We start from the raw sequence: 16211 nt of genomic DNA, 5'->3' as shown, positions 1-16211 counted from the left end.
TGGAGGGGGCAGCGACGGGGGAGGGCAAGGCACCCCCCCCCATAGAGAGGCACTTTTCACAGTGTGTCGTCTCTTTGGAGCAGAGGTGGGGGGTGCAGAGGCAGCAGGAGGGGGACCTGGAGCCCTGGGGTCGGGGGAAGCAGGGTCAGGCCAGAGCAGGAACTTGCAAGGGGCGCGGCCAGGGCAGTGCCAGGCCAAGGGTGTAAGCCGCAGGGAGGGGGTGGGGGCTCATGGTGAAGAGGAAGTGAGCCGCCCCCAGGCTGCCAGGAGGGTGAGGGGAGGGAATCCCCGCAGAGGCTGCGGCACCCGTCCTCTACTCAGTCACCCTCAAAGGCTGGATTTGAGGAAGGAAAAGCACCGCAGAGCTGCTGTATTTAAAAAACAAGCGTCTGGATCTCTGCAGGGGCTGGGACCAGCTGCAGTGGGGGCTCCGGCACTGCTCCTGCTCTCCAGGACTCTTCCCACCACCCCTGAGCGGGGTCGGGGCCTGGGGCCACCTCACAGGAGAGGGAGGTGCAGCATTACCAGCTGTGGGGCGGCCGGACCCACGGCCTGCCTGGCTTGGAGTCTGAGCGCCTCCCCAGCCCACCAGCATGGCTGCTGGACCTTGGGCATCAGCTGCTCCGTGCCTCAGTTTCCCCACCTGCAAAGTGAGGCGATGATGTGGACTCTGTGAGCTCGTGGCAGGAGTGAAGTTGGATAAGGAGGCCCCAGGCCCGGTCACAGAAGTCACTGTCCCTCCTGCAGGGGCTGGGCTCCCCAGTGGCCAGACCAGGCCAGAGCCTTGGGGTTGTGCTTTTGGCTGGGACCTACAGCCCCCAGCGTCCTAGACCTGTTCCTCCTGGAAGCACAGGGCTCACGCTCCAGTGACCACCCTGACCCTGGGTGGGCCGCACCTGTAGTCACCAGCAGGCAGCTATAGTGACGCCAGGTTTCATTCCAAAATAGTTGCCTCTAAGCGTTTCCTATCTACCTGCTCCATGCGGTGCACCCAAGGCCAAGCCTCCCCTTCACCTGTGTGCCTCTCCTGACCCTGGCTGCCCTGGGGCGTAGGCCCCACCTCCAGCCAAGACCAGGACCCCCAGGATCGCTGCAAAGAGCACCTTTATTCACAGCAAAGGACGTCACCATAGCAACAACACTTCAATTCCCTGAGAACCTTTCCCTTATCATTCGCTTTCCTAGCTATGTCTTTGCAAAGAGAAAAACAACAAGAAACACAGCCCACGGGACAGGTGAGCCATGCTGGGCCCAGCGGGGAGGTGGCAGCTACACAGGAGGAGGGCAGGGATGGGAGGTTCCAGATGCTGGAACGCATAAATACACAGAGTGCCAGACAGTTCCACTTCAGCTTTAAAAACAAAGATGACCCCGAGTTTGGCTTCTGTTTTTTCTGATCCACAGAAAAGATAAGATAAAATAAGACCCTCCCCCACCCCCACCCTCCCAAGCAAAAAACAAGAACACCCTACTTTTTACCCACCCCCTTTCAGAAAAACAGCACAGTAAAAAAATACTGTCACAATATTTACAGACACGCCCACTGTGGGCGACTTGCTCTCTACTTTGGAGAGGAGATTAAATGCTGAGCTCTGACTCACCCTGTCCTGGGGAGGCAAAGGGAAGACCTCTGAGGAGGCCTGGAAGACTCCCCACTCAGAAGGGCTGGGAGGGGTGCCACTGTTTGCCCAGCTGGACAGCCAGCCACTGGGGGCTTCATGGGGCCACTGGAACTGGGCGGTGGCTGCTGTTACTCTTAAGCCACAGCGTCCAGGCCAGGAGGAAGGGGATTGGGTCATGCACCCCCAGACCCAGCCTCCCCTGCAATGAGCATGGCTCAGTGAGTTGTACTTGGGGCTATGACACAGGGGCCAGGACTTCAGGGCACAGGTACCCCCAGCACAGAGCTTCTGCTCAGCAGGAAGAGAAAGGCACCTACGCATCGCATCCCTGCAAAGTAGCCCGGAGCCCCGTAGCTGTAGAAAGATCCAAAAATCCTAACAGAATTGCCCTCAGAGTGGCCTCCGACACACAAATCCTTCCTCCAAGCAGGCCCTGCAGCCCACTGGCCCTCGGCGCAGAGGCACGTAAGTGGCGCTGGTGCCCGCCCCTCCACAGAGCAGAACTGCCCAGCAGCCTGCTACCCGAGTGGGCATGCAGTACACACACACACACACACACGCACACGCACACGCACACGCACACACACACGCATACGCACAGGCACGGCCCTAGGGGAGCCTCGAATGCCGAGGCCAGGGCAGCGCAACAGGGTCCCTGGGCCCTTTGGATACCAGGGGCACCCAGGGATTGGGTCTCAGCCATGGCCACTAGAAGATGGCAGTGCGGGGACACCAGGGTGTGTCCGGGTACAGGTGGCAGTGGATGGAGCGGAACCTGTGGGAACAGAGCAGGGGCTGGTCTCCGTGGGTGGCAGGCAGGTGCTGAGCTCCCATTTGCAGTCCCACAGCACCGGCGGCCCCACCCCGAGCAAGCAAGACTCCGGGGGACACCTCTATGTAGAGTCACGCCGCTTAGAGAGACCCTGCTGCAGCTCCACGAGGCCCCCTGACGCCCCTAGGCCACACTACGCAAGCCCATCTGGCCCGGGGTTTCCTCACCTGGATGGGTCGGCCTCCACCGAGAAGGGCCCCTTCACGTGCACGGCGTTCCGCTTGTTTTCAAACGTACCGTAGCTCAGCGTCACCTGTGGGGAGGGGGCGGAGTGATGCCGGGAGGGGCCCGACATCCCTGGGCCCCGCCCCAGGCTGGCCACACAGCCCTGAGTGAGGCAACGGCCCTGCCCTGGCCTCCCTTGGACCTGGAAGGACACCTGCCCTGCACACCCCAGGAATAAGGTCCCAAACTGGGGACCAGCTGGGGCTGGCTGCATTGCCAGCGTGGACAAAATACACACAGTAGGCGCATCACAGTGAAGAGAAGAGACGGCAGGAAAACAACCCGCCATAAACAGCTTTGAGCTCATGGCAGGAGTGACCCCCCCTGGCTGACAGTGGTGTGCTGCCTGGCCTCCCTGTTTAGAACAGTGCCCCACCCCACTGCGCCCCTCTCGGCAGCCACACGTCCCTTCCTGTGCTCTCGGAGTCCTGGCGGGGCCCGGAGGATGGTGCACCTGCTCGTGGAGCTCCGAGGTGGGCACCTGCTGCAGGTTCTCCAGGTGGGAGTGGAAGAGGCCGCTGCGGATGAGGGGCACGCCCAGCAGGGCCTCCACGATGTAGCCGATGGTGCAGTCGTCAGGCAGCCGGATCCGCTCAGCCGTATTCATGAAGTGACCCCCACTGCGGGAGGGACGGGCCCAGACCAGTGAGCAGAGGCGGGAGCCGTCTGCTGGGAGCTGGGGAGGCCCCACCAGGCAAAGGCGCTGCACTCCTCAGGGAGAGGAGCCCTGAGGAGAGCTCTGGGCTGCAGCTCCCTCTGCCTCCCCTGGCCACAGCCAGGGCACACTCCCTGCACAGCTCCTGTGCCCCGTGGCTCTCTGTGGAGGGAATCTGGGTGCAGGGAAGAGTCCTGCCGGATGGTGCCTGGGGTGCTCATCGCCCCCCTGGCTGCTCTGAGCAGGTCAGGCTTGGGGGCTGCCGCCGTAAACACAGCTGCCCTCTGAAACCCAGAGGGAAGTGGAATATAGGAAGTAAGTGGGCAGTGCCACACAGGAGGCTGGGGACACCCCGTGGCTGGGAAGATGAACCAAGCCAGGCCCTACAGTGGCGAGGAGACTGGGACCGGGCTGGCCTAACCTGTGCAGGGCACTCACCTGGCCCACGGGCTCATCTTCAGAGCCAGCCCACGGCTGATGCAGAAGCCAGCGCCGCCCGTGGCGAACCAGAAGTGGACAGGACGCTGGGAGAAGGGAGAAGGTGTCCTGAGACCCAGGCGCTGCTGCCCCTCACTGTCCCACCCCCACTCCGGGTGTGCGCTCCGCGTGGGCATGGGGGACTGGGAGAGGGCAGGCACTCACCACCTTGTTCTCGCTGACCCGCTCCGTGGCCTGGATGGGCCTGTCCAGGCTGGGCTTGCCGATGTAGACGTCCCGCGTGTGCGGGTAGCTGGCCAGCAGCCGCAGCAGGGCCCGCAGGTTGACGTAGTTGTCATCGTCCACGTGGCAGAACCACCTGAGGACAAGGCAGGGCCATCGGGGGAGGGCATGCCGGGGCGGGCGCTGCCAGGCTCGGGCAGGGAGATGGGGGTCCCCCGGGGCCACACTCACTTCCTGCCGGACTCGATGAAGCGGTCATACTCCACGGCCATCTTGCAGGACAGCGCCTGGCGGCTGTGGGCGGCCGAGCAGTTTGTGATGACCACGTTGCCTGTGGACAGGGGGAGTGGCTGTGAGTAGGTCTGAGCCGGCTCCCAGAGAGGGGCCTGGCCTGGGGGACGCCACAGGGCCCAGGGGCTCGAGAAAAGCCCCCTAGTTCAAGCTGGGCCCAGCGGCCGTAGCCTCCCCCATCCTAGCTCGGGGCTTGGGCCTGTGGACCCTCCCGCAGCCCAGCCCCCTCCAGGGCGGCCCCGCCCCCGACCATTCAGGCAGCTTTTTCCCAGCACCCGCCACCTGTTGCCGCTGCCTGGGCTCAAAGGGAGCCGGGGGGCTGAATGGGCTTCATTTGCATGAGAATTGGGGGGCCCCGAGTGGTGGGGCGGGGCATGGAGCAAACCCCATGAGTAAACTGCCCTCCTTGTCCTGCCCTTGGTGACCTCTCGGCCCAGAGGAGCAGGGAGACTGGAGGGGGAGCGTTCCGCTCTGGATGGAGGCCTGGGCCCCCTCCCGCCCCAAGTCCAGGGCTCACCCGTGTGCCCGGCCAGGGCCTCATCTTCCCCGTCAGTGAAGATGAACGTCTGGAAGGAGAAAATCGGCCTTCAGCAGGCAGCCCTTCATCCCCACCCCAGGGCCATCTGTGGGGGCCGGACGGGGCACCCTGGAGTTGCTGCAGCTGCAGCTCCGTCACACTGACACCCACCCTTCTCCGGGCCTTGGTTTCCCCACTCGTGCTGAGCAGGGCTCAAGTGCCCCATCTCAGTGCCATCTGGGCCAGAGCTCACGCATTCACTCGCCCTGGGGGTGGGGGATGGGGGCCTCACTCCCCAACCTCGACAGCTGCACCCAAGGTCGTCCAGGCGCGGTGAGGCACGAGCCAGGTGGTGCGCCTCGCCCGCCCGCCAGGTAACCGGTTCCCGACCCGCCCCGTGCACCTGGCAGGGCACACACCCTTATTGACACAGCACCCGGCCTGCCACTTGGAGGCTGCTGGAAAGGCGGGGGACAGGCGGGGTGGCGGGAGGGACAGGCAGAGGAGGTCGGCTGTGGGAAGCCAAGTCTCAATCACTTGGGGTTGGGGACAAAGGCCTTCGCTGGGCGGCTGCCAAGCCCTGGCGGACAAAGGGCCTGGAGGGAGGATGAATCACCAGGCATTGTCCGCCAGCTTTGTCCTGGGCTGGCGGGAGAGGGGCGCCGGGCCGGCCTTAACTCGGCCGAGTTAAGCAGAGTGGCCGCGCCGCCCATTACCATACAGCTGGCCTGGTTAACCGGGCCGGGCTGGGCATGAGGTCCTGCGCATAGGGTGCAGCCACCAGCACTGCAGCCACCCCACAGCTGCCCTTTGGGCCAGCACCCTGTCCTGGGTGACCTGCAGGACTACCCACTCTGAGCCAAAGCAGCCCTGAAGTTCTGCAAAGTTGCCAACGGTCAGCAGGGTTGTGGCAGGAAACCTCAGGTGTCCCCAGCCCCCAGGTCAGGGGCCCCCAGTACCCATGCAGCCCAGCACCCCTCCCACTGCTCAGGCAAGGAAACCCAGGCTTGCCCAAGGCCACAGCCCACCTGTGCCAGCACGCGGCCGCCCCCTGCCAGGAGCGCTCTGCGGAAGAGGAGGGGGCCCCCAGGGCGGGGCCAGGAGTCGCCGGCGCCCGCCTGGGCCTGCCGGCACACGGGGAGGAATGTTCCTTCCTCTGCCCGGCCCGCCCAGCGCGTGCCGCCCGGCCCACCCTGGCATGGCTGAGTGCAAAACCCAGGGTGTACGGGCAATGCTCTGACCAAGGGACAACCCCCCGATGCCCACCCAGCCTCAGTTTCCTTCCCTGTACACACAGGTCCCACAGAGGCCCTGGAACACCTTGGTGGCTTCAGATCCTTATCCAGCCTGACCCAGCCCTGGGCACATGCCCACTCGGGTGAGGCCCAGAGCTAAGGGGGTGGCAGGCTGGGTCTCCGCCTCTCCATGCATGCACCCCTCCTGCAGCACCCATAGACACCCCAGGGCAGCCGCACGCACAGACTCGCACCCAGCCCCTTGGCCTCCCCAGAATCTCAGCCCAGGAATGCCGTGGGAGGCAGAGGGCCAGCCCCTGCAGACGCTCCACTGCGCCGCTGGGTTAAAAGGAAAATGCTTTCTTAATGAGATCAAGGGAGGCCTGTTCTCCCGAGATTTGGTGGTGCCCTAAAAACCCAGCCCAAGGCTACGGAGATTAAAGTCACCTTTGTTCAGCTCAGGGAGCAGGGAGGCCTCTAGAACAGCATCTGAGAAGGCGGGGCTATCGGGTGCGGGGGTGCCAGGCGAACTGTCTGCCCACACCTGAGCCACCAGGAGGGGAGGAAAAAGGCGCTGCTGGGCTATAGGCCTCACCCGCCGCTCAGAGCCTCGGTCTCGTCTTCTGTAAAATGGGCATAACAGAGCTCCCCTGGGCAGAGAGCAAAGTGCAGAGACAGATTCTCTCCCTTCTTCTCCCTGACAGCCCTCGGAGGTGGGTGCCATTACCAGCTGAGGCCCAAGTGGGGAAACTGAGGCCCAGAGAGGTGCAGGCACCAGCCTGAGGTCATACCCTGGGGCCGAGGTGGTGCTAGACCAGCCCAGTCCCTGCCTTCTAGGGACCCAGACCCCCCAGTGCCACCTAACTTCCCAGACGAAGACGGGGCTGCAGGAGGAAGAGCCGGGTGGATGAGGGTGGACGAGGGCGGGGGCAGGGGGACACCCACAGGAAGCAGCATTGTTCCTGGAGCCGCGATTCAAAGAAACACAGGATGCCAAGTTCTCCCCAGCAATTGTGGCCGCTGCGGTGGCAGCGCGGCAGGCTGGCTGCTCCTGGGAGGGGCGGGGAACCTCTGGGCCAAAGGCCAGGCTCTTCATCCTGGACTCCAGGCCCATCTCAGCGTGGCCCCTGCTGACCAACTGACCCTCCCCCCAGCCACCACTCCAGTTGCTAGAAGTTTCCTGCACAACCCCCATGCTGTGGTCATCACCATGCCCGGATGGAATGCCCTTTCTGGGCACTTTTTTACTCTTAGTCTAGCTCAAATGGCGCCTCCTCCAGGAAGTCTTCCCTCCTCCCTCCCTTCCCCCAGCATGTGGGTCAGATGCCCACTGTTGCCTCACACAGCCTCTTGGGGTTTTCCCCCCGCACAGCCCTGACATCTTTCTATCTCCCCCATCAGACCATGTCTGAGTCATTCCGTGCAGGGCTGGGAGAGGGGGGCCCTCTTCTGTGGGTTTCCAGGACCCCTGCCCATCACCCACCACAAGGCGGTCTTTGCTTGCTGTGTGCTGGTGAACTGATGCTGAGGGCACATTCAACCTGTCCCCTGGTGGGGTGACCCTCCAGTAGGGACCTCAGGGCTCAAGGGAGTGATGGCCCCCACCTCGACCCTGAGTGCCCGCTGGGTTCACCCCATGCCTGCAGGCTTTGCCAGTCTCTTACAACGTGCTCCTGGAAGGACCATGTTCCCCCATTTCAGAGATCAGAGTGAGGGTCTGAGAGGCCCCAGGTCTTGCTCAGGATCACACAGCCCAGCTGGGACCTAACTGAGACCCTCTGACCACATCCCCTCTGTTGGAGAAAGGCCCCAAATTCCAAGATGAGAGGTGCTCAGAGCTGGTGGTAGCCCAGAGTGGGGCTGAAGGATGCCCAAGATCACATAGCAGTAAGGCTTGAGTGCTGGGGGTGGGGGGGCCAGGCTCAGGGATGGTGCCCCAAAAGGACTGTCAGTAAGAGATGCTGGGGGGGCCCGCTGGCCCCCTCATCGCCAGGCAACCTGAGTGGCCAGCACGCCAGCAGCGGTTCCCACGGAGCGCGTAGCTGCACACAAGGGGCCCGACGCCTTTCTCGCTGGAGAAAGGGGCTTTGTTACCTTGCCCAAGGGGCCGGCGTGAGAGCCGCCCGGCGCTGGGAATCCTAACGGCCCGGCCGCCAAACAAAACCCACGGCCCCCGGCGCCCCCTCCCGCCAGCCCGCTGAGCCCCTGGGAATGGGACGCTGTGTTCCCAGGAGGCTGCCATGGGGTTCCCAGGGCCCCTTCCCCACGCCAGGACCAGAGAGGACCCTGCCCCTCCCCGTCGCCCTCATGACCTCACCAAGCCCTGCTCCCACCCACCCACAGTGCCCCCAAACAGGACAGCACCAGGTCAGAAGGCCCTGGGTCTCCGGGGTTTGAGCAGGGAGGAAGGCGTGCAGGGTCTTCCCTGAGCCCCCACCCTCACAGCAAATGCCTCTGCATCTCCCAGCCCAGAGATGCCCCCCCAGTCCCCGACTGCAAGCCCCACACACTGTCCCCATCCCGCCCCAGCCCAACCGTCCTGCTGTGGCCTCGAGGGAAATGTTCAAAGTGGGGTGTGTCTTAATTATGTGTGTGTAAGAAGCTGATGCCCAACTGAAGTGGGCTGTGCCCAAGGTTGCAGGCCTCAGAGACTCCTGCACTGTGCGGGGAGGGTCCCCACACAGACCCCAAAACCTGGAGTTCTTTGAGATGTACTCCCCAGGACCCACCAACCAGCAATGACTTCCCTCCCTCCCCGCACCTTAACACTGTGATGAGGGAAGGGCCCAGAGGTCAGAACCCCTCACTTCTCTGAAGGAAGAGCCTTTCTCCTCAGGAAGGGGTCTGAGCTGAGGGTGGGTCCGAACAGAATTTGCTTGGGGAAGTTTGAGGACATAATGCCCTATGAATGCGCTCCAATGTTTACGGGGTGAGAAGTATCACAGGGCACCAACCCCAAGCACTGGAGACTGGTGTAGGGTCCTGCAGCCATCCAGGACTCTGGAGCTGGACAGGGGGCGGGGCCCCGGGGACAGTAACACAACTGTAACGGGAGAGTGGCCCCAGCAGGCAAACTGGCTGCACCGGGGTGCACTGGCGTCGCCCACAGATGGCCCTAGTGGCTGGATGGGGATGCCGCCTGACTCCCATGGGACACTGCCACCAGCTGGACCAGACGGTGGGTCCCCGCCCCGCTCGCCCGCCAGTCCAGGCCGCGGGGGGCTCACCATCTCCTTGTGGCGCGAGATCCAGGTCTCCAGCAGCAGGTCGAGGCGCGCGCGGTGGAACTTTCTGGTGGTCTTGACAGCGATGAAGACGTCTCGGGGCGCGAGCGGCTCGGCCAGGGGGCGCGGGTGGCCGTCGGCGGGGCGGGGGGCAGCCCCGGGCGGCGGGCCCGCATCTCTGCGCGCGCGGGTGAGCAGGCTGAAGTACTCGGACAGACTGTGCACCTCGCGGACCAGCCCCCCGGGCGCCGCCGCCGCCGCCCCCAGCCCGGGCGCCGGGGCAGCCCCCGCGGGGCCCGCCAGGCTGCGCAGCGCGCGCCGGCCGCGCTCGGCGGGCAGTGGAGGCGGCGGCGGGTCGGCGGTGAGCACCAGCAGGCAGGCGAGCAGCGCACCCGCCAGCGCCAGCAGCAGGCGCCGGCCGCAGCGCTTGAGCATGGTGGGGTGGCGGCCGCGCGGCGCGCCCTTCCCCGTGCGCCTGCCTTGCACCGCCCCGAAGCCCGTCGCTCCGGCGGCGCAGTCCAGCAGCGCAGCACCAGTGTCCCGCGCTCTTAAACCTCCCCGCCCCGGTCCCGCCCCCGTGCGCTCATTGGCTCCCGGGCTCGGGGGCGGGGCCTCGCGCCGGTCGCCGCTCCACGCCCGCAGGCCCACGTGGGGCCGCGGCTGGGGGCTGGGAACTGCCCAGAGGGCGCAGCGGCCCGTCCCCCGGCGCGCACGTGCACGCCCCGCACCCCCCCGCCCCGGGTAGCCCCTGCGGGCCGCCGAGGGGCTTGGGGACGGGCCCGGCCCGCGCCGGTGTCCCTGAAGAGGAAACCCAGCCTGGCCAGCGCCGTCCGGGGATGCACCGGGCGTCCCGGCACGGGAGGGGCGCGCCCTCGGCGCAGCGGGCAGGGTGCTGAGACCCGGGCTCTGGGCTCCGACGCACCGCGGGGGACATCCTACTTCCTCGCTGTGCGCTTCCCCTCCTGAGCCCGGCTTCCTCCCCTTGGGACGCGGCAGGCCTTGCAAACTGGGGTGGCGCCTGGGTCTTCCCGAGCGCTCGGTTCAGGGGAGCCGTTATTTGTACAGAGCAAGAGCTTGGCCACCTGTGCCGCAGGTGGGGACACGAGGTTCTAGTGAGAAAGCACCAGAACCAAATTCCACTCCTTCCTCCCTGGCTGATTTCCTCGATCCTGGCCCTCCGTCGGGAGGGTTGGCTCCCCGAAATCCTCAGGCGCCCCATGGCGAGGAGAAACGAAGGCCGCCACTTCCCTTGCCGGATGAAAGGCCGCCTTCTGTCCCATTTGGTCTCCTTGCGCTCGGGCCAGATGCGGCCCAGCTGTGCGCCCTCCCCACCCCGCCTGCCCGGCACACGGCCCCCATCCCCGGCCCTTCCCACGGGCCCGGGCCCGCCCCTCGCACGAGCGGGGGCGGCAGGAATGCGCGCCGGCAGCCGAGGGTGAGGGGCGAGGGGCCCGGAAGTGGCCAAGGGTCGCCTGAGCAGGGTGTGAGCCCCCTGCCCGCCACGTCCTCCGGAAGCGTGGACGGAAGCGGCTCTGCCCGTGGCTGCGCTGTCTTCCCGTGCCCTCCTAAGCAGGGTCTCTGCGACCACCACGACCACCACGGCCACCACCGTGGCTAAACTGCCCCCCTCGGACGCTGACAGTTATGTTCACGCCTGAGATGGCATTTTAAATTCTTTAAGTGCCCCTTGGAGCCCCTCTCCTTACCTCTACCTGAATGTCAGCCGCAAGACAGCAGCGACCTGGTGTCATCCAGACCTGGAACAGGTTTTGGGACATAGTAGGTGCTCTGAAAAAATTCACTGGATAAATGTCTGGCCCCACTGTCAGACCCCCCCCCCCCAAAGGACGCTGTAGCCCATTTGCTCTTAGGGCCCCAGGAGCCCCACCCCTAGCCCCTGTACCCACTGGGTGGTGTGGGGGATGGGGGTTCCCAGGCCTCTTCCTGGCCCCAGGTAATTAGCAGTCACCACCTCCGAAAGCAGATGCCCCAGCAGATGGTGCTGGCTGTGCCCAAGTGACAAGTCTCCCATGGCGTCACCTCCTGCCATAAACCCCTCCCGATCAGCCAGAGCCTAGCCCTGGAGCCTCCGTGCAGCTGGAGAGGCTTGAGGGTGAGCCGGGGAGAAAAGGACCCAGTGACTGGGTTGGCTGCCCCTACAAAGTCAGCTGAGCCCCAGCCCAGCCCCAGCCTCCGGACTGAGGGGTGTCCATGACCCCACGTGCTTCAGTCACACCGCTGACTTCAGGCTCTCCCATATCTGAATTGTTTCAGAGACGGAGCCTCATCCATCCCCATCATCTCTTCCTGGATCGCTTGGGCAGCCTCCACCCCCATCCCACCCACTCCTATCCTACCTGCTTTACTTATTCTCCACACAGCAGCTGGACAACTAGGATCATAGCCACTCACACACCCACACGAAGAGCAAAACCCTCCATAGCTCTCCACTGGCTGAGTTAAAGTCCCGCCTGATGTTCACGCACCTCGTGACTTAGTCCCAGCCCCGTTTCTTGAGGCCCAATCCCTCCTCAATCCCCCGCAGCCAAGCATGGCCAAGCCCCCAAATATGTGCACGGGTTGTGCTCTGTACCTGGACTTTACGTCAGTGGCACTGATGGTGGGTGCCATGCCACCCTGCACCCCACCTGACAAGATGCTGTGAGTCCGTCTCCCCACAGTTCCCAGGCCAGGGTGTGGGGCTTCCTGCCCTGAGCCGCAACCCCCCCCCCAACTCCTGCTACCCAGCTACCCCTGACTGCGGTGCCTTTGACCCAGCAGGTCGTGGGAGCAATGTGCCCATTGTAGAGTAAGCAAGGGGGATATTGTACCAAGGAAGTGACCACACAGAGGTGGACGGCCCAGCCTGGCAGGGGCACATGCATAGAACCGGGTAGGGGGGGTTCCCGCGTCTCTCTGTAGCCAGGAATGGGAGGAGTGGGGGACCTGATGCTGCTGCCTGTCTGGAAGCAGCGGGAGGAAGCTTTACAGCATTCTTGTGGGGGCCGCAGGCTTTGGCAAGAGTGAATCAATTTCTTTGCTGTCAGGAGAATGGAATTTCGTGGTGACTTCTTGAGGTCTGAAAACTGTTGAGGGGGTGGCCCGCCTAGCCACCCCCGCCCGCTTCCCCAGGCTCAGCTTCAGCCTGAAACACTTCCCTCCCCATCCAGACCCCAGGTCTCCCTCTAGGGGCCCACAGGGCCACACAGCCTTGGTAGGGAAGTGGACTGTGGGATGGTGCTCAGCCCTGGACAGGACAAGGGGAGCTGGGGAGGGGGCTAGAGAGGGCTGACCGAGTTGCCAGTGAAGCCTGTTGGGGCCGTAGGGTCCTGGAGAAGAGGGGCTGGGGGTAGAGGCTGCCCCAGGGCCCAGCCTGCCTTCCGAACCCAGAGGGGCCACTTCTCAGCTTTAAGACCTTGAACCTGTGATGTTACTCCCTGAGCCTCAGTTTCCTCACTTGTAACACAAGGATGACATACCATCCAGACCAGGCAGGCCAGCTCTGGCCCTGGCGCATGGCTTCATGGGCTTCTTGGACCCTGGCCTTCCCCTCTGCAGGGCCCCTCCACCAGTCCCAGTTTGGGGCTCCCAGGCAGCTGGGTGTGCGAATGGCCCGAGAGACCTGCCTGCTGAGGTCAGGTGGAAAGCAGGCCCATGGAACCAGGACCCACATGACCAGGGGCCCTACCCTCCTCCTCTAGCCGCCATCAGGCTGAGACAGTGTTCTGTCCCCATCTGAGTCCAGGCCTCCTCTAACTGCCAGGGCTCAGCCCGGGGGGTCTCCTGCTGGAGTCAGTGCCACCAGGTCTCCAAAGCCATGGGCTGGGTCTGCCCTTGACACTCAGGCCTAGAGGGGAAGGGCTTGGGGCTGGCTTTGAGGTGGCCATCTGCCTTCCCTCCCCCGGGCTGTTCCTTGGGGCTGCTCTGGCCTGCCTTCCTGCAGGGTCCTGGGAAGATCTGTGGAGACATAATGGGTGACCCATTAACTCGGCAGGAAGCCATCCGAGGCGCCTGTCCACTCATCGGCTGATGGAGAGCGGCCCCACTCAGTGTCTTGGGAACCAGCTTCCTCTGGGCCAGTAGCAGTGCCCAGAGATGGAAACTCCTGGACAGGACTCAGCATGGTGGTGGCAGTGGCTCGGGCAAGCCTGGCACCTCCCTGTCCTCTCCTGACACAGATGCAGGAATGCCAACCCCCAGGCTGGGGCCAGGCATCAGAACTGGCAGTGTATGAAGCCCCCAGATGCCAGGGGGCCCATGGATCCAAAAGGCAGGCGTGGCCTAGTGAGTGTCCCGACCCAGGAGCTTCTGTGAGCAGCCCTTGGTGGCAGGAAGGAGGGTGATGGGAAGGTTGGCTGGGCTCAGCACAGCCGGCTCCCAAGGCCGGGGGAGGGGTACCGCAGGGTGGCACAGCTGATTCCCATTACTGCAGCTGGAGTGGGCACTGCCCTGAGACTAGCAGACTCCAGCTGTGAGTAGCACCCCCACCATTCCCAACCCTGCCTGCCTGCTATGCCCAGACCCCCTCGCCCGCTGTGTGGTCTTGGGCCAGTGCCCTTCTGTGGGTCTTGGGACGTTACTTGACTCTGTAATAGGGATATGGCTGGTGCCTCACCCGCCCTGCCCACCAGGCTGCCTTGGGGTTGGTGCTCTGCAGCCGTGAAGCCACGGCCTTTCCAACAGTGGCCTGGCCCTTTCGCCTGCACTCTGGGGTCAGGCGTGGACAGAGAGGCCAGGCCCATTAGAGTTCAGCCGACTTGGCCTCAGTGGCTGAGCAAGGCTTCAGGGGGCATCCTGGCCTGAGGCACCCTGCAGGGCCCACCAAGGGCTACCCCTCCTAGAACGTCCTCCCCATCCCCCTCTGCTACCCCCATCCTGGTGCTGATCACATGAGGTTGTAGCCGCTCCTTTACGTCTGTGTCCCTGGGGGAAGAGGCTGCCTCTTGCTGCTTGTCAGGGCCTGGCACAAAGTAGGTGCTCAGTAAACACTGGTTGAACTGATGGTGGGGGGAATGGACATACAGATGGATGGACAGATGGACAGATAGACTGGCAGACAGATGGATGGTTGGATGGATGAATGAATGGATAGACAGATGGACAGATGGAGGGATGGATGCATGGATGGATGAATAGATGGATGGATGGAAAGGTGGATGGATGAACAGTTAGATGGAGGGGCAGATGGATGGGCAGACAGACGGATGGATGGATGGATGGATAGACAGATGAATGGACGGATGGACGGACGGACGGATGGATGGATGGACAGATGGATGCATGGATGGATGGACAGATGGATGGACAGATGGATAGGTGGATGAATGGATAGATGGATGGATGGAAGGATAGGTGAATGGACAGACAGACGAATGGATGGATGGATGCATGGATGGATGCATGGATGAATGGATGGATGGATAGACAGATGAATGGACGGATGGATGGATGGATGGATGGATGGATGGATGGATGGATGGACAGACAGACTGACAGACGAATGGATGGATAGATGCATGGATGAAAGGACAGATGGATGCATGGATGGATGAATGCATGGATGGATGGACAGGTGAATGGACAGATGGATAGATGGATGTATGGATGGCTGGAAGGATAGGTGAAAGGACAGGCAGACTAATGGATGGATGGATGCGTGGATGAATGGATGGATGGATAGACAGATGAATGGATGGACAGATGGATGGATGAATGGATGGATGGATAGATGGATGGATGGATGGACAGATGGATGGATGGATGGATGGATGGATGGATGGACAGGTGAATGGACAGATGGACCAACAGATGGTCTAATGGATAGATGGATGGACACATACACACAGAGGCATGCGGGTGGCTGGGAGGGTGCTGGATGTCAGCTACTTGACAGCAGGACCGTGATGTGATTCTTGGCTGTGCCCCAGGGCCTAGAGCAGTGCCTGTGTGTATCAGGTGCTTGATGAACATTGGTTGGTAGAGGTTGGATGGAAGGATGGATGGGTGGATGTGCAGATACACAGAGGGCTCAAAGGCACCTCTCTGACTCTGTCTCCCAAATGCCTGGCCCTGGGGAGCATAGGTCTCAGGGTGAGAAGACCTGGCAGGGCTGCCGCTGGCCTCTGAGCCCGCACAGGGCCTGGGGCCTGGGGGAGGGCTGTGCTGAAGGTGAATTCCCAGTGCCTAGGCACTATGTGCCTGCCCTGCCCTGGGTACATTTCCAAACACCACCTCCAGAAGGCCTCAGGGGGTCTCACTCTAACTGTTGGTCTTACAGACGGGTCCAGGGGTCCAGAAAGGAGAGGTGGCACACCCTTAAGCCCACAGCAGGAACAGCAAGGGGCCTCAGCCTGGAGGCCAGGGCTTGTCCACACCAGGAGGATGGCAGGCCTGGGCCTGGCAGCTGCGCCTCTTTCTGGCGCTTCTGTCTGAGGCCAGCTGGGCCGTGGGGCTGGATGGGGCTAATCTGATTTGCAGCCCCCAGTATCAAAGCGCAGCCACCAGGATCCACTTACTGACGTCCTGCAGAGTCCAGACACCCACCAGGGAGGCACCAGAGCCACCCTGCCCCAGCCGGCCTTTGTCTTGCCAAGAATGGCTGGCTTGTGTGGCAGCCACAGTGGGCAGGGGGTGGGCTGCAGCCACGCTGGTGCCTGTCAGGCCCCAGGCATGACCCCCCCACCCTAGTCATGACCCCGTGCCCGTGTCAGTGAGATGGGATACAGAGCAGTGGGAGGAGGGGCTCCAGGCTGGGTGGAGGGAGCAGGGGTCAGTCTTGGCCCCAGGGGAGCCCTGCTTGCTATGTGATCCTGGGCTTGTGTACCTCCCTGATCCCAGGCTCCCCCTCTCTACCATGGGCCATCTTTCCCCCTTGAAAGGATCAGGGAAGACGATACAGCATCAAAGGATATTCCAGGCTGCTCTGGAAGCAGAAGGAGGGGAGGTTATGT

At 63.2% G+C, this 16211-nt stretch overlaps 1 protein-coding gene across 2 annotated transcripts; it reads right to left on the bottom strand.

The window, feature by feature from the left end:
* Nucleotides 1-1087: 1087 nt before the first annotated feature.
* LFNG (LFNG O-fucosylpeptide 3-beta-N-acetylglucosaminyltransferase) lies at nt 1088-9804 on the bottom strand. 2 transcript variants are annotated; one of them, XM_055346796.2, is made up of 8 exons: nt 9265-9804; nt 4803-4851; nt 4226-4325; nt 3980-4130; nt 3773-3858; nt 3134-3299; nt 2622-2707; nt 1088-2397 (listed from the first exon to the last, which is right to left on the bottom strand). In XM_055346796.2, the coding sequence occupies exons 1-8, from the start codon at nt 9694-9696 to the stop codon at nt 2331-2333; spliced, it is 1137 nt and encodes a 378-aa protein (XP_055202771.1). In that variant the 5' UTR covers nt 9697-9804; the 3' UTR covers nt 1088-2330. The 2 variants fall into 2 exon arrangements, with proteins under 2 accessions (XP_055202771.1, XP_030869338.2); XM_031013478.3 differs by having other exon boundaries at nt 3977-4130; nt 9265-9801.
* Nucleotides 9805-16211: the final 6407 nt, after the last annotated feature.

This window comes from Gorilla gorilla, chromosome 6 (assembly GCF_029281585.2).
Source record: "Gorilla gorilla gorilla isolate KB3781 chromosome 6, NHGRI_mGorGor1-v2.1_pri, whole genome shotgun sequence".
NCBI lineage: Eukaryota > Metazoa > Chordata > Mammalia > Primates > Hominidae > Gorilla > Gorilla gorilla.
This window is presented reverse-complemented; position numbering and strand designations above follow the sequence as displayed.